Raw genomic sequence first — 27,540 nt, forward strand, 5'->3', positions numbered from 1 at the left:
CTCATCATGTGGAAATTTTTTAAATAACCAAATAAATTATAATGGTTTCTTAAATGAAGGGGAATATCATTATTATAAATCTTTAAATTTGGAAAAAGCTCAAGTTAATGAAATAACATCTAGAACATTTATAAAATATTATAAATCATGTAACTGCTTTTTTCCTATTTTTTTCCTCCTTTTTTCTTATTTTTTCCCTATTTTTTTCGTATTTTTTCCCTATTTTTTTCGTATTTTTTCCCTATTTTATTCGTAATTTTTCCCTATCTTTTTCCCGTTTTTTTACTATTTTTTATTTTTTTATTTTTTGTTTATAAAATGAATAAAAAACGCTTATATTAAAAAATTAATCTTATATTATTGTAGCATAGCAAGTTAAGTATTTTATTGTTTATATACTACATGCTCTTAAAATTTTTTCACTGCAATAATAAAAATATAAAAATAGAAATTAATTAAGCTGTATTCAGAGAAAAACGAACAAAACATTAACATTCCACAGAACACAAAAATTTGCATGCATTATATATATACATAATAACGCACTTTAATTATATAAAATGTTCATTTAGCTCGAACTATAATCAATCTGTTCATTTAGCTCGAACTATAATCAATCTGTTCATTTAGCTCGAACTATAATCAATCTTAGAGCATACGTAGGAACATTATATGCGAATCTCAACTGGTGTTAAAAAATCTATTTTTTTTGCTTAAGCGAATTGTACGCTCATGAAGAATGTCATAAGTGCTGTTTATAATTTTGTAATCCATATAGCCCTTCACAGTTAATATACGCATATGTATATATATAGAAGTATATATATATATACATAAATGTATACGTTTCAATACATACAAGCATATTCACGAAGCACATATGAGAAATTACAGTAAAACGCTAACAATGCGTTTTCGTTTGGTTCGCTAAATTTCTTTGTTATTTTAATGCATGCTTTTTTTTGCTAGGTAGGTTGTTTAACCATATATGCATGAAAATATTAAGTATATGGATATATACATACATTTGTGATACATACGCGTACAACTTATCCGAAATAAAAAACTGGGAATTGCGTTATTATTAACATACATAAAGAGAATACCTTTTATTTATAATAAAATTAAAAAAAAATTAAAGTGCCATGCATTTACACATATAGTTATATAAGATGATTTAAATTTTAAGGAAAAAAAAAGAATATTTTGTTAATGTTTTCTACTTATATTTATTATGAATTAATATGAGTTTGACTTCAATTTTGTATTTGTATTTGCATTCGATTTTCAATTTTTTTTTTTTTTGTTTTAATATTTTTAATTTTTTAATGGATTCTTGATACAATAAAATATGTAATACTAATTAGAAAGACTTACAATTCGTCATTCTTCTTATCGTTGGAAGAATCGTCATTGGTACTGGTATCTTGCTTCAGTATTTCTTCGTCTATGTTAATTTCATGATCAACTTTATGTCCTTCAGTACTATCGACATCATCTATTTTTTTTGTTTCAAAAATGGAGGGGTCTAAATCATCAATCTTTAAATTGTTGTCCACTCCTAATTTATGATTAATATGATCATACACAATTTGAGCTAGGTCTGCAGTATCTTCTAAATCAAAACCTGATGCTAATTTAGCTGACTGGTAAATAATTTTAATACTTTTCGTTAATTCGGAATCTTTAGGATTTGCTACTGATCTTTTTAACAAGTCAATCATGATTGGATGATCTGGATTAATTTCTAGAATTTTCTGACCACTCATTGCTCTTATTTGATCGGAATTATTTACATTTATTTTCATTAATTTTTCCATTTGTCCTGACAAACCCCACTCAGTTGAAACGACTGCACATGGTGCATCAACTAATCTTCGAGAAATTTCGACTTTAAAGATTTGATTCCTTAGTGTGTCTGATATTACATCCATTAGTGCCTTGTACATTTTCTTCACTTTTTCTTCTTTTTTCTTTTCCTCCTCAGTTAAATCAAAAGTAATTTCTCCCTTTTGAATGGACTTAAATTTCTTTCCCTCATATTCTTGCACTCTTTGTATGCAAGATTCATCAACAGATTCAATTAGAAAAAGAACATCAATATTTTTTTTTTTGAAAATTTGCAATTGTGGAATTTTTGATAAATATTCATAAGATTCCCCTGACGCATAATAGATAAATTTTTGCTCTGGTTTCATATTTTCAACATATGTATCTAATGAAATACTTTTAGGGTAAAGCATAGTTTTAAATAAAAGTAATTTTACAATTTTTGATCTATTAATATCATCTTCATAACATCCGCTTTTTAAGTATTTTCTATATTCTTTATATATTAATTTATATTTACTTGGTTCACTAATTTTTTTTTGTATTTCTTTTTTTTTTTCTTCATCCGTTTCTTTTTCTAATTCAGATCTTAAATTTTCTTTATATTTTTTACCATCTGTATATAATTTACGGAAGGTGTCTAATATTTTTCTTACAATTCTTTTAGAAATAGCTTTTAGGATTTTATTTTGTTGTAATTGTTCCCTAGATACATTAAGGGGTAGATCGTCACTATCAACAACTCCTTTTATGAAACTCATATATCGTGGTAAGAATTCAACAAACTCATCAGCTACTAATACCCTTCTTACATACAATTTAATAGAATTTTGTTTAGTAAATAATTGATCATTAATTGATGGAGCTTTTGAAGGGATATAAATTAAACACTTAAATTCTATTTCACCTTCAGCAAAAAAATGTATATAATATAATGGTTCATCATTATAACCTGATAAAACACTAAAAAATTTTTTATAATCATCTTCATTTAATTCCTTAGGTGCTCTTAACCAAATAGGTCTTTGCTCATTCATTAGTTTCCATTTTTTAATTTTTTTTTCTACTGTTCTTGTTTTTTTATTAGGATCATTTGATTCCTCAACTTTTACACTGTCATAGTTGGGATCATTTTCCATTTCCTTTGCTATATCAGCAAGTACTTCTTCAGTATACACATTTTCATATAATAAATAAATGGGGTACTGGATAAATTGACTATATCTAGAAATTAAATCTGCAAGTTTCTTATCATTCATTAAATTAGTAGCATCCTCTTTTAAATGTAATGATATTCTCGTTCCTCTCTTTAATGTTGAACCTCTAGGATCTTTGTAAATTGAAAACTTAGCATCAGCTGTAGATTCCCATATGTATTGCTCATCATTATTATGTTTTGTGTATACTATGACTTTATCTGCTACTAAAAAAGCGGAATAAAAACCAACACCGAATTGACCTATCAAGCTCATATCACCTCCACTTTTTGATATGGCTTCTAAAAAGTTAGATGTACCTGATTTAGCTATTGTTCCTAAATTGTTTATTAAGTCTTCCTTAGTCATACCTACTCCTGTGTCTGTAATTGATAATATGTTTTTCTCTTTATTCGCTGATATCCTTATTTCTAATTTTTTTTCCTCTCCTAATACATTTTCATCAGACAAAGATAGAAATCTAATTTTTTCTAATGCATCAGCTGCATTTGAAATTAACTCTCTTAAAAATACTTCTTTCTGAGTATACAAGGAATTTACAATAATATCCATTAGTCTTGTAACTTCTGTTTGATATTCATGATTTTCTATTCCTCCTGTTGGTTTTTCATCCTCCTTAATTTCTTCTAACATATCTTTGTCTCTTTTTTGTTCTTCATTACTAGTCTTTTTTTTTTCATCTCCTTCTTCCCCTTTTTCATTATTATTATTGGTATTATTAATACTCTCACATAGTATCTTTGTATTATCTTGTATCAAATTTAGGCAAGAGAAAAACAAGGCAAGAAACAAGCAAGTACAAATTTTATTTAATTTCATTTTTATCGAAAGAAAGGATGTTTTTTCGTAACAGTTCTGTAGAGTCTTTGTTTTGTTCTGCCTCTTTTTTATTTTTTTTGTTTTATTATTATTATTATTATTATTATTATTTTTTTTTATTTTTTTTTTTTTTTTTTATTATTTTTTTTTTATGTTGTTTATGAAAACAAAATGTATAATGCAAAATGGGTTCTACAAAAATCATTCAGAGTCCTTATACCAACAAATTTGAGCACAACGCACGTACGCACATAAACTGTATGTGTGCCTTAAAAGGTAACTCTATTTTTCTAATTAAATATTTTGCATAAAATATTCTTACTAATTATTCAAATACGTATGCATATATATATATGCAATACACATACATAAACGTGCATTTACATAGGTGTAAATATATACATATATATGTATATATCTATGCCCTTTTGATATGAACACAAAATAATGTATAAGCCCTTTGAATGGAAAAGGAATATACTGAAAATTTTTCAAGCCCACGCAAAAAGCTCATATGTAACACATATATATATTAGTGTATCTTTGCATATATATGCTTATATGAATTTGTAAACACAATAATACTGGGGAAAGTTAAAAAAAATAAATAAATAAAATAAAACTGTTAATTATATGATTATTAATTCGATCTTCATAATGTATGTTTTAATTAAAAAAGGAGATTCGTACAAAAAAGGTGTAATAATACAATTCAACAGGTAAAATATGTATATAAGATGTGGTAAGAAAAAAAAAAAAAAAAAAATGAAATAACATATATTATCATATGACGTGAAAATATAAAATTAAAAGAAAAATAATAAAAAACTAAGGATACTGCACAAGGAAGATGAAAAAAAAAAATTATACCAAAAAAATGTATGCATAAATCTTATCCTTTCTACTGAAAAAAAAAATAAAAAAAATAAATGCTCATGAAAACAAAAGAAAAAAAATGTAATAAGGAAAAACTGCATTAAAGAATGAATTAATTTTATGTTAAGGCCTTAGCTGGTTCCTTATATTTTTCTTAACATAATTGTTTATATTATTTTGTTTTTTTTTTTCAATGTAAGTGTTAGCCGTCCTCTTATAAATTAATTATCCTATTCACATATATATATATATATATGTGTACATACCTAGATATATTTATAAATATGTTATACTTCTGTATGCATAATTTGTTTTCCCTTAAGGCATCCATTAAAAGTATAATATATTATTTTAGCAACGTCAATTTTTTCTATTGCACTATTTAACAAAAAAAGAAAATGTGTTATAAAATATTATTTTCAAATTTAATTTCTTTCTTTTTGTAAATTATCAATTGAAGGCACACTTAAAAAGTAGAATTGAAGAATGTATTTTGTATATTCATTTTTTTTTAAACCCAAATATTATATAATGGGTAAAAATAAAAAATTATAGGGAAATAATGGATAACTATAAAATGTAAAAACAATATTTTTATGTGTTAAGTAATTACTGTAATTATAAAAAAATGATGGAACCATGAGGTATACAAAAGTATTTTTGAATATGATGAATAATAAAATATAATGTAAAAGTAGTTGGGTATCATTTTTTTTTTTTTTTTTTTTTTGTTCATATATATATGAGGTATAACTCAAATATGTACATAAATATATAATAGTTAAACATGTATGAGCTAAATGTACCTAGGAAAAACAAAGGGGATTTTATCAGTTGATTTTTATGAGTTATTTTTAAGAAGTTATTGTCGTCTATTATAATGTTAGTATACAATATATTCATACGTTCATAGGACTCTTTTACAAGAGTTGGAATTGCACACGTGAGTACTTTAATAAAATGAAGAAAATCTATATTCATAAAAAAAAAATAAAATAATACAATAATTAAAATTATGTAGTATAAGTTCAGAAGAAAACACGAAAAAATACACCAGAATTCAAAAAGTTCCAAAAATAAATGAAAGAAAAAAAATATTTTTTTGGTTTACCTTTGGTCCTGTTGCTACAATAAGAAAAGGTAAACTGCCTCACCTACATTGGACTCCTACGTGTAGCATATATTTGCGTAAATACATACTATACATATGGGTGCACCTCTTAAGCCTTTCTATTAAATGATGTGAGACTCCGTTTTGTCCCCGCAAATGCAATAGCATGTTAATGGCATTACACTGCCATTAACTTTTTTTGGTGAATTTTTTGTTATTATTATTTTATATTATATTTTGGAATATATTTTTAATTTCTAAGCGCTTTTACTATACTTTAATTATTTGCTCAACAAGCTTTTTATTCTTTCTGATACACACTTTTTTTAAATATAGCAAAAGAGGCATATTAGATATGAATATTACAATAAATGATATACTATTGATATATTTTTTTTTCTTGTAACAAATAACAGAGCATTAAATTATACTTTTTTTTTGATTTTTATTAATAATTTTTACGTAAAGAAAAAAATAAAAAGGTTTTTTACATCATATTTGTGTTGAATGAAAAGACTGGGTGTACAATGGGAACAGAAAAAAAAAAAAAAAAATGCAAAATCCCAAAATTTAATTCTAAAAATAAAGTAAAATTTATTTTGAAATAAGTTTGCAGTTGCTCGAAACGGGAGCAATGAGGGGCTAAATATTGAGGGTGTTTTTGTACAAGTTCCAAGTAGGCAGAAAAAATATTACATTTGTGTATATGTATAATATACAAATATATATATTATATATCTAGCTAGCTTTTTTGGGAAGAATAAATAAGGAAATTGCATCAATTAAATAATATTCCTTTTTTTTTTTTTTTTTAAATAGTTTCACCTTCATATGTTAGAAGTTTCACTATGTCTATTTTTTTTTAATTTCAAGTTTATATTAATACTTTTTATAAATGTGGTTTCTATATATAGAAACGTAATTATATATGTATTTTTAATTTTTAAAAATAAAAAGGAAATAAAATTTTCCTACATCTAATATGCTCCATCAGGTTCATCCTTTTAACCCATTTTAGCCTGTTGTTCGAAGTTATATGTGAATATATATATATGTATGGGAACATAGCTCTTTGCAGAAATGTTAAAATAAACAATTTTGTTATCTCTTTTTCCTATAGTTATATTAAAATACACACATTAGTACGTTTTCCAATTAGCATTAAAAACTTACAAAAAACGGGGTTTCATAAATTATATTATAAAAATAAATTGCATGCTGCTTATTCATTTTTATTTACTAAGATATAACCAATTTGACATTTTAGGAATGTAAAAATATCGGATATGTAAAAAAATATAAAAAAAAATCTTACATTATTTTTACTAAATATTTTTATATGTTTTGGACTGAAACTAAAATTTAAAAAATTCAAGAGCTGTAGGAAAGATTATTATTGTGCTATGTTTTCTATATTTTTCTCTATCTTTATTTTCATAATTTTTTCTCCTTATCATATATTCAATAATTTTATACCCTATATATATGTATATATGTATGTGTTTACATGTACATCTTCACACGTGTGCATATATAGGCATATATAATTATCATGCATGTGATTATACGCACATATTTTTATGTATATTTATCTTTTCAGCCTTAAAAGTACCTATACAAGAGAAATGCCGAAGTTTGGAATTGAAAAAAAAGCCTTTCATTACAAATGTATTTATTGTATTAATTGTAAAGCTTTTTTTTTTCATTATCTTTCTAATTTATTCTTTCTTATGATACCCTTATAATTAATATATTAATTACACTTTAACGACTCTTTATAATTTAAATTTATATTATTAATGTAAAAAAAAAAAAAAAAAAAAAATAGGAATAAAAATCATGAAAAAAACTAAAGAACTGATATAAAAATTTGAGCATAAAATCATAGACATTAAAAACTATATTTCTTCTTTTTTTATTATTAATATTTTCATATTAATTTTCATTTTCACTTACATTTATATTTACACTTATAATAATATTTTTTATGTATAATTATTTTTATGTTTTTTATTTTTTTTATGCATTTATTAAAATATGAAATAAAGTAAACTTTTCTAGCAGTGCGTACGCGCTAACATATATACATGATCTCTTTTTTTTTTTTTTTTTTTTTTGTTTGTTACATTTTTAACTTATTTCATTTTTTTAGTCTAAGTATTAGTTACGAATATATATATACAAATATGTACATATGTATAAAAAATATATGTTTCTGTTTGTGTATACGTTTGTATAAATATTATGTTATGGGTGTACATAATTAATTGTATTAAAAGAAAAGTCTTATTGAAAGAATGAAATTGTGCTATTTTAAAAAAAAAATAATAATATTTAGTTAAAATAATATACATTTAGTCAAAATTTAAGATATTTTTATTTTTATAAAATCTATGCTTTTTCATCCTTATACAATTATAAATGTGTATATTAACAGAAGCCCATTTTAAAATACCTTTTTAAAAGAGTATTATTATTTCATGCTAAATTCTTTACTTATATAATAGTAATAATATTTTAAATGTACGAATATACTTTTATTAATTAGTATATGATATATATACATATATTGTACTTTATTTTGTAAAACATATATTCCTTTTTTTATTTAGGATATTTTTATTATTCCTTATCTTTCTTTTTCCTGCAGTATATATTTAAATATACTGAACGAAACTATTATTAATATATATTTTTTTCTTAACTTAATGTACACACGATTCATTTATTTATTTTATTTTTTTTTTTTTCATTTTCTTATTATCCTAAATTTCCTTATAAAAAAGTAAGAATTTTATTTTTATTCATATTGCATAAATATGCATATACATACTTATATACATACATACGTACAAATGTTTATATGCATAACTTTTTATTATTATATATCCTGCTGTTTGTATTATTTTAAATAACCTATGTATATTTTATATTTGAATATTTTTTTAAATATGTAGTAGAGAATGAACGCACGAGAGAACTTAATATTCATAAAAATTTCAAGAAATGTATATATAAATTTTTTTTTTTTAATCATAATGAACTTATTGTGAACACATTATAGACAGTATTAGTTTCTTCTCCTTTTTCGCATTTTCACATTTTTATTATTCATACTAACATATATACATAATTCCATACATATATGTATGTATATAAATATATATATGTATGCACATTAAGTGTTTTTTTATTTATAAAATGTTAGGAGTTTAAAACAAAAAAAGATCGTTTTATTACATAAATAATATTAGGTTACGCTGTTTTGAAAACTTCAGCAACCATGCCTTTTTTTTAGTTTAACGCATTTCCCATATATAAGCATATATGAGTATATGCACGAGTGTGTCTATGTTTATATGTATGTATCCATGTGTATATGTATATTTTTCTTTATTTGATGCTAAGATACTCCTATCATTTTAGTAGATGTTATTCTTTTTTTTTCATCACGCATGGAATTTTCTACATTTTTCTAATTTTATTTTATTACCATTTTTTTTTTTTTTTTTTTTGTATATTTAGCAATTATTGTTCAGATTCATAAAATTATAAATGTAATTAACTGTATATGTATGTTTGGTTATATATTTTTAACCCTTTAAAGTATTAGATATATTTCTGGTAGATTAGTTTGCGTTTATATACATACGTGCGTATATACGTCTTTACAAATGTATTTGTTTATAAACGTTATTAAAATGTCTATTTTACACACCTTCATGAGAGGATGAAATAGTAGTGATAGACTTTACTAGCATTTTCATTCAAACAAGAAAGAAAATATAATGTTTTGTGTTATCTTCTTGCTATTTTCTTTTAGAAATTTTAATTAAAAAACAAAGGAAAAACCTTTCTTTAACAATTTTTGCAGTTTTTTTCTTTTTAATGCCTATTTATAATCAATGGATAGACATATTTCTACATACGTGTGGGATACGAATTTTGTGTATAAATAGTACGTATATTTAGAAGTACAAACAAGAATATATATAATAAATACAATAAAGTATTCAACATTTAGTTGTAAGGAAGAGAGAAGGGAACTGAGTAAACCTTCTTTTAAACTTTTTCCTTTTTTATTTCCTTCCTTCCAAATTTTATACATTTAGCATTAATAATAATTTTTGTTAAAATATATCTACGTGTACATTTATATGCATACATACGTGCGTGCATATATATATATATATATATATATATGTGCGCGTATATTGACTGCTTCACTTGTTTATATGCACACAGATCTACGTATGATTGTACAAATTTTTTAACACTGTAAAAAGAAAGAAGGTCAAAATGAACATCCCGTGTAATTACAATAATATAAATATTAACTGTTCAGTGTCTATAAAAGCTTCAGATTTATTGAATAACAGAAATGAAGGTGATAATAGATCAGATCATACGTCTGTTGAAAATAGTTGGTATAATAAAGGAAACGTTGAAAATAATTACATCAGTAATAATGAAAAAAATGTGTGCATGTATAGTAACTTTTGTAATGTATTACATAGCAACAATAACAATAGTATAAACAGTTCAGGTAATGATATTTATTACAATATTATTAACTCGCAAAATATAGATAATACACGTACGGATGAGGCTAATAAAAATATAAACAAGAATGTGTGTGTAAATGTAGAAGACACAATGAATCATAAAAAAAAAAATAGCATTAAAGAAAAGCAAAGTGGTATTTCTTTTGTTAAGTGTGATATAGGGAACAGTTTGAATATTCATGATTCCTTACAACATAAACAGAAAGATGATAACATAACACACAAGAGTAATATATGTAGCAACAATGTAAACGTTAATGTATTTGGAAGTAATAATACTTCAGATTATATAAATAATTCATCTAGTAACGTGTTCAATAAGGGAAACCTAGATATTGGCAATGTTGTTAACGCTAAACTTTACCACATGGTTAGTATGAACACGAATAGCAGTGATAATGGTATTGTTAATTATGACGAGAATGAAAATGATATTGTTAAAGGTATTCAGAATGATATGCATAATGCTAATGCTGATGGTGATAAAATAAGAATTGATGAAAGCAAGGAGTATGATAGTAAAGTATTGTATAATAATCATCTTAGTAAAGATGATGGAGCTGTAAATTTAGAAGGTGCGTCTAATTATACATGTAGTTCATTTTTGAATAATAGAGAATGTAAAAAAACAGAAATGAACAAATATGAAGCTGAAGATATGTACTACACAAGTAAAAAAGCTCATGCATGCTCAAGTAGTAACAATCAGTATGGTGCAAACACAGACTCATCCTGTATTAAGAGTGCACAAAGTAATGTGCATAATAACTTGTACAGAAATGTACTCATGAAGGGAAAGGAAAGTGTAGGTACTGACCTAATTCAAAAGAACAATAGTATTTTAAGTGATAGCGTTTCCGATTATGGATATAGATCTAATGTTGAAAATGGTGATGCACCATATACCAAATTAGCTTGCCAAGAAAACAAAGTTTCAACTGATATTTGTAGTTTAAATGATGCATACAATCCTATTTCCAAGATTAGTGGTAATGAAATGAATTCACTAAATAATAATATAATATACAATAATATCATAAATAATAATATAATTAATAATAATATTATAAATAACAACATTATTAATAACAACATTATCAATAACAACATAATTAATAATAACAACTTTATGCACACTTTGAAGAGGACTATAAATGAGAGCATGTGTACAAAAATAGTAAATGAATGTAAGTTGAATAACAATAATAATTTATTCAATGGAGTAAATAACACGGAGGATACAAGTATTATCGTTAACCATGTAGAAGGTGTTAGAAATGGGGATAATGTGAACGGTAGTTGTGGTCATGTTTGTGGAAAAGTCAACAATGGAAGTAACAAGATTAGGAATATTTTGCTAAATGATAACCTTATAAATACTAATAATAGCACAAATGAGAGTTCAAGTTGTAGTAGGTATGAAAATGAGAAAATGAATGTACAAGATTCAATTAATGGAAAGGAAGAAAATGCATTATTATATGCAGCTAGTTTTAACCCACAGAAAATGATATTAAGTAATAAAAACGAACTCATTGAAAATTGTTCTAGTACAGTAAATAATTTGAACACTTTTGATAATTGTAAATGTTTTGAAAAAAAGCAAGTGAGTACGGATAGTTTAGTTTATCTGGAGAATAGTGAAAGAGGGGAGTTTTTCCCGAATAAAGAAAATTACGATCCTATCAAGAGCAACGGTATCCTTGCTGCACATATAAATAATATCAAACCAATATCAACTTACGAAAATAAGAACAATGAGGGTGCCCCACAAAGTTTACACAACCAATATAGTACGAGCTGTACTACTTCTACGGATTCTAAGTTAAAAGTATATCATACCCCATCTTGTCCCATAACAGTTGATAAGAATTATATACCTTTAGAGGAGATTATTGAAAATAAAAAAATTATAAATGATAATAATGTTGTTGATATTTCCCCTTGCTCTTGTACATTACTTGATAGTAGTAACATTGTTTATATACCAAGTAATTATGAACATAATATGGATAGTGCAATTGTTAAAAAAGACATAAATTCGTGTTTACAAGTGAAAAGAAACTTATATACAGAGAATAATTATTTCCATAATAAGCCAGATGTAGATAAGCAAATTTATACAAGTAACCTAGATAAGAATAATAATAGCATCAATACAAAAATGATTTTGAGAAATTGCGATTACGTGTACAATGATAAGAATGAAATAATCACTAATAGAGTATGTCATAAGGAGGAAAGCGATATAATGGGTAGTTATGTAGACCTAGTGCCTATCAAAAAGTGTAGAACAGAATTAAAGAACACATATGGATATGACTCCCTAGAAAATAGATCAAATGACGTAAATATCAGTGAAGCTTGTAATGTTATAAGTAATAGCTTGAGCGCTAATCATAAAGATGCTTATTATGATTATTATGTGAAAAATGATAGTGCATGTATGTGCGGAGAAGGCGGTGATAGTTCCTCAGTCATAGGGAATAATAATAACACGAATATTAATAAAGATGGTAGCATATCGAACAAAGATCAAAAATTCAAAATTAACCCTATTCATGTAGGATTCAAGAGCGATGAAAATAACGTTGATGATAGTTTTAGCATGTGCAAATTACTTGATCATGCTAGTGGAAATAATATAAGGGTTAACGACATAAACATAAATAATTTTAGCCAGAATAATAATGATGCTATTTATAATTACAATCCGTCTGTTGCTGGCACACAAAACAGCTACAATGTGAATAATAATTTGAGCAATAATATAAAGCACAATCCGAGCAACAGTCTGGGTAATCATTTGGTCAGTAATATGGAGCAGAATATGAACAACAATATTTATGAGAAGATATCGAGTTCTCCCCAAAAGGACGATAAGAAAATATTCGGTGAATGTATGGCAAGCTCAGATGATGTCAGACAAGTGTCAAAAAAGGAAACTAATACGAAAGAGTGTAATACAAATATGCTGAACGAAATGATTCAAATGGAAAGAGATTTATTAAACAAAAAAAATGAATTATGTAAGGAGAAAAATACAGAAGTTTCAACATATGCAAACATGAATTTAACAGAGGACGTAAATTCTGACTGTATGCAAATGAATCATAATGAGAAAGTAAATTATGTAAATATAAAAAAAAAAAAAAAAAAAAAAAAAAATGGATGAATTGATTAATGATGAAAAAATAAATATTGAGCATTTAAAAGGAAATTTTAAAGGTTTTATCAAAGACGTCGTTATGCCTTTTAAAAATAATTGTAAAAAGAGTAAAACGTATGAATTATGTGCCGGGAGTAACAATAACAATAATAATAACAGCAGTAATGACAATAATAATAACAATAATAACGACAATACAAATGAAATATGCCGAGAGAATTATAAAACTTATGAAGCATATAATTCTCAAAATAGTATAAATGAAATTTGCGAAAAATTTTTTTTTTTTAAAAAGAATGTATGGCCATATATAAATAACAATTATATAAATTGTGATATATTAAAAGATAAATCAAGAGAAAAAAGTGTGGACGACAAAATGAGTAACAAAAATGTGACTTATCCATTATGTAGTACTAAAGCATTTGAATTGTGTGATAATAAAAATATTGTGAATAAAAATAGGAGTAACTATTTAAGTGAACAAAAATATTATGAGACATTTATAAGTCCTTGTAAAAATGAAGAAGAATTAAATTATGAACAAAATTTAATGCATAATAAAACTAGTTATGAAAAGATAAATGACAATGAAAAAAACATGGAGAGATATTATAATTTGTACAATAACAATTGTAGTAATAATAAAAATGAAGAATGTAAGCTAGAAAAAAGTGAAGAACAGTTTATGTATGAAAATGAAAGAATCACTAATATAATTAACAACTTTACCACAAATGACAATTCAGAAAATTATATCCCGTCATTATGTGACTCGTTAAAAGTTCGAATGGTTAATGAGGAAAACGGAGTTTCCCCTCAAAATTGGATTAAAAATAACAACGAATTTTTAAACACTAGTGTAAGCAAATTTGGAAGAAATCAGTTCAGTGGTAATAATAGTAACATTATCAGAAACAGTAATAGTGATAGTAATACAAATAGCGTTAATGGTGAAAATGATAAAAATAGGCGAGTTCAATTGTTTCACCTCCATCATTTTAATGGGAAAAAAAAGAAGAATGAAGTTTGTTCTAATGATTTTATACATAATAATAGGGATCTCTATAATAACCACCAAATAATTGAAAATAATCGTGATGCTGTACCTAGTCTAATTAAAAGAAATGTCCCTAGTACTGTAAATACTATAAATGAACAAAATAATTTAAGTAAAATTAAAAATGGTGCTTCTACTTATAACTGTAATTCAAACGGAATTGCTATTTCTCTTACCGCGAATCATAATGTTAGTGATGTGTCTAATTGTGGAGGTGACAATGGGGGGAATGAGGATCAAACCACTGTTAACCATATGTACAATGTAAATTTTGTTGGAAAACAAAATGTGTATAAAACCAATAGTAGTAGTAGTGGTCTTCTTCGAACTAGCTGTGGAACGCTGAATTATTCAACGAATAAAAACATGGATGTTTTAAAAAATATTAGCGGTGTGAATAGTGTTAGTGGCATGAATACTGTTAACAATTCTAGCAGTATGAATAGTACTAACAGTATTAGCGGAGTGAATAATATTAACAGTGTTAGTAGTATGCATCGTGGCGATAAAACAAATTATCAACAAGATAAGCACAATGTTAGTGGAGAGCAGACAAAAAAATCTTTTCCTAAAAATATAATACACACGAAAGTCATGTATGATAGAACAAATAATTTACAATTTGGATATGATAATAAATGTGAATCATCCATTTTAAACAGTATAGAAGTAGCTTGTAATAACAACCAAACCTGTCGAAATTTTTTGCAACCAGTGAAAAATGGGGAAAATGGTAGTGTCGTTATTAATTCAAATGGGGACAAGTGCTCCAACGGAATTGTCATCAACACATGTCAACCTAATAATAATAATTCGATTACTACTACTACTACTGCTACTACTACTTCGGCTACTACTACTTCGGCTACTACTACTACTGCTACTACTGCTACTACAACAACAACTACTACTACTAATAATAATAATAATAACTCCGCAGATGAAAATATCTTACAGGATAACTTCTTAAAACTGTGTAATAGCCATTATAAAATTACTAATAATATAAAAGAATTGAATATTAACAAGTTATATAATAATATGATGAATAAGTCCAGCGATAAAAGTTCTAGCTGTAATCTTGTTTATCTTGGCAATAATGTGCCCACTTGTGATGTAAATAAAGACAATAGGAACAATAAATGGCCAGTTGGTTTAAACTGCTCTAGTAATATACCTTTTCATGGAAATTATACCCTTAACAATGATAATGGTAAAGGGATTAGCAGTAATGATAAGGCAGCCCTTGCAAACAGTACTACTGCCGTAGGAGGTGTAAATGGCTTATTGAACAAGGACAGTTGTCCCATAAGAGGAAAAAAAAGAAGAAGAAAGAACAGCGGTAATGCTACAACCACTGCTACTGCTGCCGCTCCTAACAGTGGTAGATGTCTTAAAAAAGTAAAACCCAAGGAATCAAAAGAAAATAATGACGAATTATACCAGAAAGCAAAATTTTTACCAAAAATCACAGGAGTGAGTTATGACAGAAAACAAAACTTATGGGTATCTCACTGGAGGTCTAATTGTAAAACTGTACATAAATATTTTTCCGTTAAAAAATATGGATTTCAAAATGCAAGGTTACTAGCTATTAATTGTAGAAAACAGAATGTGAAATATAATGTAGCAAATAATATTTTAAATTATAAGTCATCTGGTAAATCTTGTTCCCTATTGAAAGATATGGTACTAAGTAATAATGAAAACAATGTTCATTATGCAGATCATAATAATTATTTATATGAATTAAATATGAAAAAAGTTAATGCTAAAAGTCAGTCAATCAAAAAGAGAAGAAAGAAAAAGGATGAAAATAATGAAAAAAAGAATTCAGTTTCGGAAAATGTGCAAAATGGAGGAGAAGAAAAAAGGGCTAAAAATAATTTTGATCAAACCAACTGTAGTAAGAACCAACTTGTACTATCAAATATGAGCAGCAAAACTAAGTATGAGCAAGTAGGTGTAGGAAGGAAAATGGGAAATCAAATGGACATGCAAACCTCGTTACAATGTGTAGAAAAAAAAAAAAATGAAACATCCTCTGCAAATAGTAGTACCAAAATGGTAAATAAAAATGCGTACAAGAAAAAAAGAAATACCTTACAAAAAATTTCTAATGAAAATGATAAAATGTGCTACCAACAAGACATAAATGAAAATTTTGACAAACCTCGTGATGATACAAATATAAACAAATGTATGAATGGAAATATAAAACATGAGAACAAGATAAAAGATAACCAAATAGATGGTTTCCTTGAGAAAAAAAAAAATGTGATAAACAGTCACTTATACAAGAAACTGATAAACAATCATTTGTATAATAAGTTAATAAATAATCAGTTAAGTGATGGTAAAACTAATAATAACAACATATTCTGTAATTTAATTAATAGCAGTTTTTATATCAATGTTATTAATAATAATTTAAATGCACATATGAAGAAGAAAAAAAATCAAATCATAAATGAACAAACAGAAAATTATACAAATCATGAAAATTTTAACAACACTACTTTTTACAGAAAAAATAAATGTACCAGCAACACCTTTACTGATAATCAATCTGTAAATAATCTATGTCAAGAAAATTCATATCTGAACAGTAATCCTTATAATGCTAGCAGTGTGTACAATAACAAACTTATGACACCTATAGTACACACAAGTGATAGCCATTATGCCAAAAACAATGAAAAGTTGAATAATAAAAATAATACCTGTGTGAGTGATACCAGTCAACTAACGAGCACTCAAGTGGTGCAGAATTGTAGTAATATGTGCAGAAAAAGCGACGCGCAGAGTTGTAGCAGCTCTCAAAATAATAGCGGCACACAAAATTATAACAACTTACAAAATAATTGTAACTCATATAATTCCAATAACCATTTCAAAGAGAAAAGTACGTATTTCGGTGAAAACAGAGAATTTTTCACAGGTAATGTGACCAATGAAATGAAGAAAAATTTTGTATCTAATAATGAGCTTGTGAGAAATAATTCAATGTTTTTGAAAAGCCAACATAATGTTGATGACAACCATACAAATAGCATTAATAATAGTGATATCGTCATGAACAGAAGAAGCAGTATAAACAAAAAAAGTAGTATGAATAATGAAAATAATAGAGACAGTCGAAACGACATTAGCAACATTACGAGGAGTAATAAAAAAAATGAAGATATGAATTCATGTAGAATGAATGAGCTCATTTCAAATAATAATAACATACATGAAGGTGGTAACGAGCTTTTAAGTAAGAACATTCTAATTCAAAATAAACAGTTTTTGAATAATAACAATAATAAAAATTTTAGAGACAGAGGAGGAATTTTAAATGAAAATTCCTTTTCAAATAATGAGCAATTTTTTAATGATACCAAATTTGCAGCTAATTATAATAAATGCGAAAACATAAATCAGTGCTTAGGCCAATTTTATGATGACTGTAAATATAATGATATACTAAACTGTTCAGAAATAGAAAATTCGTGCATAAATGATAATTATTTTAAAAGCGATCAAATTAATGGTAATGTATTTGATGGTCAAGCAAAAAAAATTAGTGCACAATTTGGTGTTGATAAATTAAGCTATACCAATTTAAATAGCACATATATAAGCAATACAAATACAGCTAGTAATGGGGATCAAATGGATAATGGGAAAAACAAGTTAATGATATCAAAGATTACTACAAAATATATATTGACTGATATAAAAAATAAATGCTTAAGAAATTGTTCTATTAATTTTTTAAAAAGCTTTCCAGATATAAAAAATATTATTAATAAACACATTGTTAAAATTTCAGAAGCAAATTCCATTAATACAATTAAGCCTTACATTCATTTATTTAGTAATTTATTGGAAAAAAGAAAATTACTTCATATGTTATCACCAAATACGCAGGAACTGTACATTTACAATTTACAAAAACTGCCTCTTTAATATAAACAAAAAAGAAAGAAATGTATTTTTCATTGTTATTATTCTTATTTTTTTTATATTTTATTACTTATTTTTGTTTTTCTTTTTTTTATTATTTGTTTTTTCATATTTTTTAATGTTTTAATCATATCTCGTTAACAATTCGGTTTATACCATTTCCACGCATAAGGAAAAAATCTTGTGATAAATTATGTTTTTGCACGTCTGTATGTATATATATATATATATATATATAATACATATTTATGTTTATTTATTTAAGTGTTCTTATATAATTATGAACATTCAGGTGTATATCTACATAACACATTTTTGCCGTGCATAAAGAGCATGTATAATAACCTTTTCTAAATTTAACAGTTATATATTGAACTACACGCTTACTCATGTACATGTATATATGTGTACGCGTATACATATATATAAGTGTGTACGTTTGCAGAAAATTTTGTTCATATATATATTTGCTCATGTTAAGTAACAAAACGTGTTTGTTCAAATTCCGTTATTACAAAAATGCTTTAATAGCACTTTTAATTAAAATAAAAAATTAAATTGAAATAAATTGAGTCAAATTAAAAAGGTAAAACCCCCGTGGTTTCATGTAAAAAAAAATTATAAAATGTAATCCGCAAAATATAATATGTTATCCTTAAAATATGAAATAAAAGGAGCAAAGTGTAAAATGTATAGTGAAAAGTGTAATAATTCGAAAGGTTAATATATTAAAAAATACACCATATTCAAAGTAAAAAATGTCAGTGTAAAAAATGCAAAACTCGTCCTCACTTTTACTTAAAATTTAAAAATATTTATAAAATATAAATAAATTTTATCATTTTTTTTCAAGTTTCCATTTTAAAGGTTTAAATAAAAAAACGGGGCATACTGAATCATCTGTATGCTGAATTACTTCATATTCTTCAATAACTATTTTGTATTTGTATAGTGAACAATCCAATGTACAAGTTTCATATTCTCCTCCTTCCCCACAAATGTTTAAGCCATATTTAGTGTTCATCATTTTTAGATATTCGTACATTTCTTTTATAGATTTGCCAACATGTTCTTTATTCAACCCTTTATTGTTTTAACATACAGATGAAACAAAGGCAAAACAAAAAAAAAAAAAAAAAAAAAAAAAAAGAGTACTATGAATGTATTTTTGTTACATATTTTTCATTTTTTACTTCTATTTCTTAACATATTTTCTTTATGCACTTAAAATAATACATGAATATATTATCGTATGCACAGGTGTACATATATATACGTATATATACGCACATGTATATATGTGAAAAAAATTATATCCCATTTTGTTCTTTTTTTCTTTATTAATATTTACCGTATGCTGCAGTTTTCACAATTATTGCTTCCATGCCATCGCTAATCATATTTTGCAACAGTTCTTTCTGTAAATAAAAAAAATCAAATAATAAAATATAAAGTTAAAAATGATTATTAACAATTTTTTACATAGTATTATTTGCACTCAACATATTATATTTTATGACCTGATCTTTTTCCCACAAGTAAGCTAAAATTTGCAAATTTAATCTTTCACAACTTTGAGGTGTTATAAAAAAAAGAAAAAAAAAGAAAAAAAGGATGCAGTATTATAATATGTAGTTTTAAATGAAAATACAAGTGTAAATTTATAAGTATTTTAATTACACGTGTTCCAATCGCTTCTTCTGATAATTTGACTTGATAGCCCCACATGATACTGCATTTATGCTGGGAAATTTTGTCTTATAAAGAAGAAAAAAAAAAGTATGCATCTTCGTTCGTATCATATATATATATTTATTTATTTACACAAGCATATATGCATATAAACACTAGTTACTTCTTTACCTTAGCTTCGAGCAGTAGTTCATACAAATCTTCAACTTCATCATTAGAATCATAAGTATACAACAAGTCAATATTAACTGCTTTTCCTAAAATGATAAAAGTAGTAAGTGTGTTCGTATTTCCTTTTTTAAATCTTTATTTTTTAGGTTTATTTTATTTTACTAAAATATTAACGTGTTGTCAATTTTTATTTTAAAGAAAAAATAAAAAAATTTAAGAAGTAAAATAACAAACAAATAGTAATAACTGCATTATTAATTAGTGTTTATATGAAATTATTTTTTTCCTTTTGTTATATAGTAATGTACTTTTAATTTGATGCTGAATCAAAGGTTTTTCCAAACATTTTGCAATTGATTGAACAAGTTCAAAACCCACACTCTGATACATATAACTGTCAGTCTCATCTATGAAAAATTTTATGGAACAAATACAAAAAGATATCACAGTAAATGTGTATCTCATATGTAAGCATATGTATACAAATATTATGTGTGTACATTAATATGCATATGTATTTCCAAGATATGGTAAATAGTTACACGTATTCGTACGATGTGGCAAATTATTATATGTATACAAGCTCATGTATATATGAGTGCATATGTTCTAATTTGAAGTCGCGTGCATTCTTATATATATGTAAGATATTAGTATTCTTGTAAAATAAATTTTTAAGCGAAAAGGGGAGAAGCTGTAGTCGCTTTAACCAAAAAAAAAAAAAAAAAAAAAAAAAAGATAAAGTTAAAGTTAAAAAAAAAGAATGTAAATTTCTAATGCCTTTTCCGTTCTTTTTTTTTTTTTTTTTGATATTTATTCTGTTAAATGAATAAAGTTTAAAAAAGAAAAATTAGAACAAACACATATAAAATGAAGAAAAAAGAATATATATGGAATAACTATAAAAACATAAATAACAGTATTATGTTATATAGTCGGTTACAATCATACAGTAGTTAGCAGATAGTTAAAAAGTATATTCCATAATTCTTTATTTCTTTTATGATTCAAAAAAGGAAGAACACTCGGAATATAATAGAAAGAAAAGGAAAAAAAAAAAAAAAAGGATATTATTCATTAACAGAAATGCCATAGGTTAGGGTAGTAGAAATAAAAAGAATACAATGTTAAATAAAATAAGTGTGTTGGTAAATATACACATGTGTAATACTTCGTATAGTTTCTTTTGTAATATATATATACATGTATATGCAACATCTTTATATAAATTATTAGTGTTATTATATATGCAGTAATGCTATACGCATATATATGTATATAATCATATGTACATAAACACGTACACACAAGTAAATACATAAATACGTACATATATAAACACGTACATATATAAACATGTACATACATAAATACACACATACATAAATACGTACATACATAAATATGTACATACATAAATACGTACATACATAAATACGTACGTACATAAATACGTACATACACAAACATGCACGTACATGAATACATACATACAAACGTAAAAATACACTTCTTATATACATAGGAATATAAACTCATGTACAAATACATACAAACAAAAGTACACATTCCAAATATACATAGGAGTGTACATATACATATATTCCCATACATACCAACATACGTATACACTTTTATATATGTACATGCGTACGTACAAATTTACAAAATCAGTTATTACTTTGATTCTTATATGGTAGAAGGTGAGCTAATAATATGATATTATGACCATATTTAGAACAATAAATCAAGTTTTGTAAACTGTCTTTTCCTCCCGATATTAGACCAACAATATTCATCTTTATTTTTTAAAGAAAAGTGGAAAAAAAAAAAAAAAAAAAAAACAGAACAAAATAGAACAAAAATGAATTGTATTCAAAATTCAAATTATATTGTAAAAGATTATTTTTCCAAAAAAAATTTATTCCTCATAAAATGTGTTTTTTCATCAAATATGTATACAACTATTTCTGTTATATTGGAAAAAGTTATTTTTTACACTTGATTTTCAAAATATAGTTTTTTTCTGTAATGGTTCGCTTTATATTTTTATGCATTATTTTTTTTGTTTTTTGATATATATTTCTTTTTTTATATATATTTGTTCCATATTTATGTGATTTTGTTTTGTTCATTTGATATATATATATATATATATTTTTTTTTTTTTTAATATATACGAATTCTTTTCTTTAATGTTCACTCTTTGTTATATCATTGTATATTTAATTTATTTCGTGGATGCATTTTTTTTCTTTATGAGCATGATTTTTCCGTTTTTCTACATACATATATATATATATATATATATAATATTATATATAATATATATATATAATACATATATATGTATATATACACAATTGTGTACGTATATATATTGTGTACGTATATCTATATTGTATATGTATTCTATGTATTTGTATATGTATATCTATGTATTTGTATATGTATAATACGTATTGTATATGTATATCTATGCTATTGTATACTTCTATCTATGTAAATGTTATATACACATATATATATATATATATATATATATATATATATATATATATATATGTATATTCATATGTATATGCATTTATATATGTACATATATATATACATGAATATGTATATTTATATTTATTTATTTGTATGAAAATGTTTATACACTCGTAATTAAATGATCCCTCTCGTGTAGTTCATATACACTTAGTCATATTAAAATTATATTTTTATTATTTTTTTTTTTTTGATGAATGTGCTTAATTGATTAATTTTTTTATATATAAAAGTATATATAATAAGCTGCGTTTGTACATGTATATTTGTAGAAACGTATATACAGATAGACTATAAAATGTATATATATTCTGATACTATAATATATAATGAATGTAGCTATATATATATATATATGTATATACGTAGATGTTTACAATTGCACGACATAAATTTCCACGTATTTCTTTTTTTTTTTTTTCCCTGTGTAACAGGGGTAAGATGAACTTTTGCTGCTAAACATATATATATATCTTTAAAAAAAACTTAAAAAATTATTTTTTAAAAATAAGATTTTTTTTGATATTATAAAATTAAAATAATGGGAATTATTTATTCTTTTAAAATTTATATCTTCATGCGCTATGTATATAATATATATATATATACAAATATTCATAGATATATTTATTAATATAGTATATATGTATACAAGTATATATATGCATATATATAATATTAAAAAAGGAAAAAAAAATTGTACCGGGGTAATTCATAAATATAATTAAAATTATTAATATATTTAAAGTGAACCGGTTGAAAGTATTAAAGAACAATTATATGAGACTAATATTACTGCTCATATACATTTTTTTAAGGAATATACTTAAAGTATACATTCAGAATATGTATTTTGTTTGGTGCTTAAAAAAAATATATGTATGCATGTAGGCATACTTGTGCATAAGTTTGTAATTATGTAAGTACACTTGCGTATGAGTATGTTAGTTATATATAAGTATGCACTTATATAAGCACGCATTTGAATATGTACATCTTGTAAAAGTGTGCACTTGCATGATTATGTATTTATACAAACGTGTATTTGTATATGTATATGTATTTTTTATAAAGGTGTGCACTTGTAAGTGTATATATTTATATAAGCATATATTTGTGTTTATATTTGTAGTCATTATATAAGTATGCACTTGCATGAATATGTATTTACGTAAGCATATACCTTCACAAGTATGTATTTACGTAAAAGTGTATTTATATAAAAAGGTATATATACTAAAACATAATTATACGAAAACGTATTTATATAAAATTGTATTTTTATAAAAATTCATTTATATAAACATGTATTTATATACCTATATGTTTTTATATGACATGTATTTGTGGAGGTACTGATTTATATAAACATATATATATATAAACATATATATATATAAACATATGTATATATAAACATATGTATATATAAACATATATTTACATAAATATTCTATTTGAAAAATACACGAACGTAAGTACGTTTTTATTTAAATATGTATTTGTATAATTAGGTATTTGTATAAATATATATTTTTATAACTTTATTATTTAAATATGTAAATAAATATTCTAGTATGTACATATATATATATATGCATACAAGGTGTACTTAAAAAAATGTATTTGTTTTGTCGCTAAAAACGCTTTATTCTCCGCAAATAACTTTTTTTTCTTTTAAATTTTATATAGCAAAAGGATATCATAAGATATATTAAAAAAAAAAGAAAAAAAGAAAAAAAATCAAGAAAAAATTGAGTTATCTAAACATAAATAATATCAATCAGCAGGAAATACCAAATGGAAATTCTTAAATAATTATAATTTATTCTATATATATGCATGCACACGCAGATATGTATATATCAAAATTCATTGCAAATCGGTATAGTAAAAATTATAAAATCATAACATTTTTTTCTAAAAAATGTGCATGAATCATTATGTTATAACATGTCGAAAAAATGAAAAAAAGTGATTAAAAAAAAAGAATTGAAACATAAAATAGGTTTGTTTTCCCTATTTTTTTCTTATGATCCGATAATTATTTAATTTAAACTATATGCATATATGTATATATATATGTATATTCATATATATACATATATATATATATATACATATACATATACACAAATATGCACATCTACATATGTACAAATAAATAAATGTACAAATATACATATCTACATAATACCTATATACGAATATATATATATATATATATATACATGCAAACATGTATATACGTTTATATACATATATACAAATACAGATTTATGTACATATGTATATTTATATATGTATGTATTTGTATATATGTATGTATTTGTATATATTTATATTTGTATGTATATTTATATATGTATGTATTTGTATATATTTATATTTGTATGTATGTATTTGTATATATTTATATTTGTATGTATGTATATATATATATATATATATGTACATACATGAAAATGTACAGATATACGTACGTATATATGTTTATATATATATGTATGTATATATATGTAGATATACATAGATACATATATATGCATATATACGTATATACTAATATACCAATATACATATATATGTACGTACATGCAAATGTACAGATATACGTACGTATATATGTTCATATATATATGTATGTACATTTATGTACATGTAAATATGCAATATCAGAGACTCCCGTTCCATAACATTTTTTTCACATATGATACCCTAAAAATTTATGTTGGATTTATAAAAAAAATGAACAATTTCGCCACTTCAGAAAAAGAAAAATAAAATTACCTTTCCCATCTCCAGTACAAAAAAAAAAAAAACGTACCCACTTCGTTCTATAGTTTTTTTAAATGAAAAAGTTTAAAACTTATAACATGGTTTCTAAATGTGTTTTAATTAAAAGTTGCAATAAAAAAATTATAATATTTTTTCTTCACTATTTATATCATATAAAAAGAATAATGTATGCTATTGTATTTTCATCACATAATGAATAGGAATAAAAATTCAAATTATCCACTTTTCTAGTACTAATGAAAAATTTATAAAAAAAAAAAAAAAAAAAAAAGTTAATTGTAGGTTTGTATTTCTCATTACAATACTAAATTTTCTCATTCACTCTTCAAATCATACATTTTTTAGATGTTTTTTCAAAGTTTTCGACGTTATCGAAAATTTGCTATGTTTTATAGTATATACTTCTATATGAATCAGAAACATAGTAAAATTTGTCGGTTTTTCTTTTTTTATTCCTTTTTTCTTTTTTTTTTTTGCAATGTACGCAAAATATTCATTATGTTAATACTGTTATAATTTATTTTAAAAATCATGAAAAAAAAAAAAAAACTAGCACTATTTGATTTATAAATGCAAGGAGTACAAAACACAATCATCATATGTAGCATTTAGTGTACCCATTTTGCACTATATATATAATTAAGGCATAAAAATAATTTTTTTTTGAATTTTTTAACTCTGTCTCATTGTTGATTACGCACTTTTGTGATCATTCGATTTATTTCTATTTATAGAATTTAAATAGATCAATTATTATATAGCACATTAGCTCACTTTATTTAAAAGAAAAAAAAATAAATAAAAAAAAAGAGTATTCTAGTTATTGCAGCAAGTCGTAGGTATATATATATATAGTTCTAAAAAGCAGTCATCTATTTTTCGACTTGTTATTTTATCATTTAAAAATGATTATTTATATATTTTCTAGCTTTTTTTGAAACAAACGATCTTTATATTTTAGTATGCATTTGAGATATTTATATATTTCTTCTTTTCTTGTATATGTATGTTTGTATGCATAAACATGCATTTTTCTACATATATACATGTACATATATATATATATAATGTATATATATATATATATATATATATATATATGTATATATGTATTTTTTTTTTTTTTTTTTTTGCTTTTTTTCTTTTCTTTTTTTTTTTTTATATTATTTTATTTTCTATTTTATTTTTTTTTAATTATATTTTAAAAATATAACTTTTTTTTTGTTATAATTTAATATTCATTAAGTTTTTCCAACATCTACTAATTTACAGTGATGTACCACTAACAATTATAACATTTTTATTTCATTTTTTTAAATAATGTTTACACATAAGATATTAAAGTTTATAGGCAAGTTTATTTATAAAGAATAGTTATTATTAACCTTTGTAAGCATATCTTACTATCCTATCATACTTAAATATATGTGCATATAAATATACACAAACATATGCATATACATCTGCACATAAATATGTATGTGTATAAATATATATATATGATCATGTGGAAATACATACATATGTACATATCCATTTATATATTCATATACTAATACATCTACACATAAATTTAAGCTTATATCTTCACGCAATTATATATGTATCTTGACCTGTTTATATATATATACAGGCTTATATATCTATGCAGGCTCATATATTTTCGCATGTTTGTACATCTTTGCATGCTTATATACCTTTGCATACTTATATACCTTTGCATGCTTATA

At 24.2% G+C, this 27,540-nt stretch overlaps 2 protein-coding genes and 1 pseudogene across 3 annotated transcripts; 1 reads left to right on the plus strand and 2 right to left on the minus strand.

Annotated features, from left to right (window-relative positions):
* Nucleotides 1–1,373: 1,373 nt before the first annotated feature.
* Nucleotides 1,374–3,866, minus strand: MKS88_005616 (endoplasmin; the record flags this gene model as incomplete). Its single annotated transcript, XM_067218895.1, has 1 exon — nucleotides 1,374–3,866. The coding sequence occupies one exon, from the start codon at nucleotides 3,864–3,866 to the stop codon at nucleotides 1,374–1,376; it is 2,493 nt and encodes an 830-aa protein (XP_067070825.1).
* Nucleotides 3,867–10,152: 6,286 nt separating this feature from the next.
* MKS88_005617 lies at nucleotides 10,153–18,601 on the plus strand (annotated as a pseudogene). Its single transcript has 2 exons — nucleotides 10,153–13,516; nucleotides 13,635–18,598. Coding segments are annotated over exons 1-2 (8,328 nt in total).
* Nucleotides 18,602–19,436: 835 nt separating this feature from the next.
* Nucleotides 19,437–22,260, minus strand: MKS88_005618 (diphthine--ammonia ligase; the record flags this gene model as incomplete). The annotated part of the gene is made up of 7 exons (XM_067218897.1): nucleotides 19,437–19,681; nucleotides 19,950–20,016; nucleotides 20,119–20,170; nucleotides 20,279–20,355; nucleotides 20,462–20,547; nucleotides 20,770–20,868; nucleotides 22,143–22,260. The coding sequence occupies 7 exons, from the start codon at nucleotides 22,258–22,260 to the stop codon at nucleotides 19,437–19,439; spliced, it is 744 nt and encodes a 247-aa protein (XP_067070826.1).
* Nucleotides 22,261–27,540: the final 5,280 nt, after the last annotated feature.

The sequence above is a fragment of the Plasmodium brasilianum genome, chromosome 14, assembly GCF_023973825.1.
Source record: "Plasmodium brasilianum strain Bolivian I chromosome 14, whole genome shotgun sequence".
NCBI classification, from domain to species: Eukaryota; Apicomplexa; class Aconoidasida; order Haemosporida; family Plasmodiidae; genus Plasmodium; species Plasmodium brasilianum.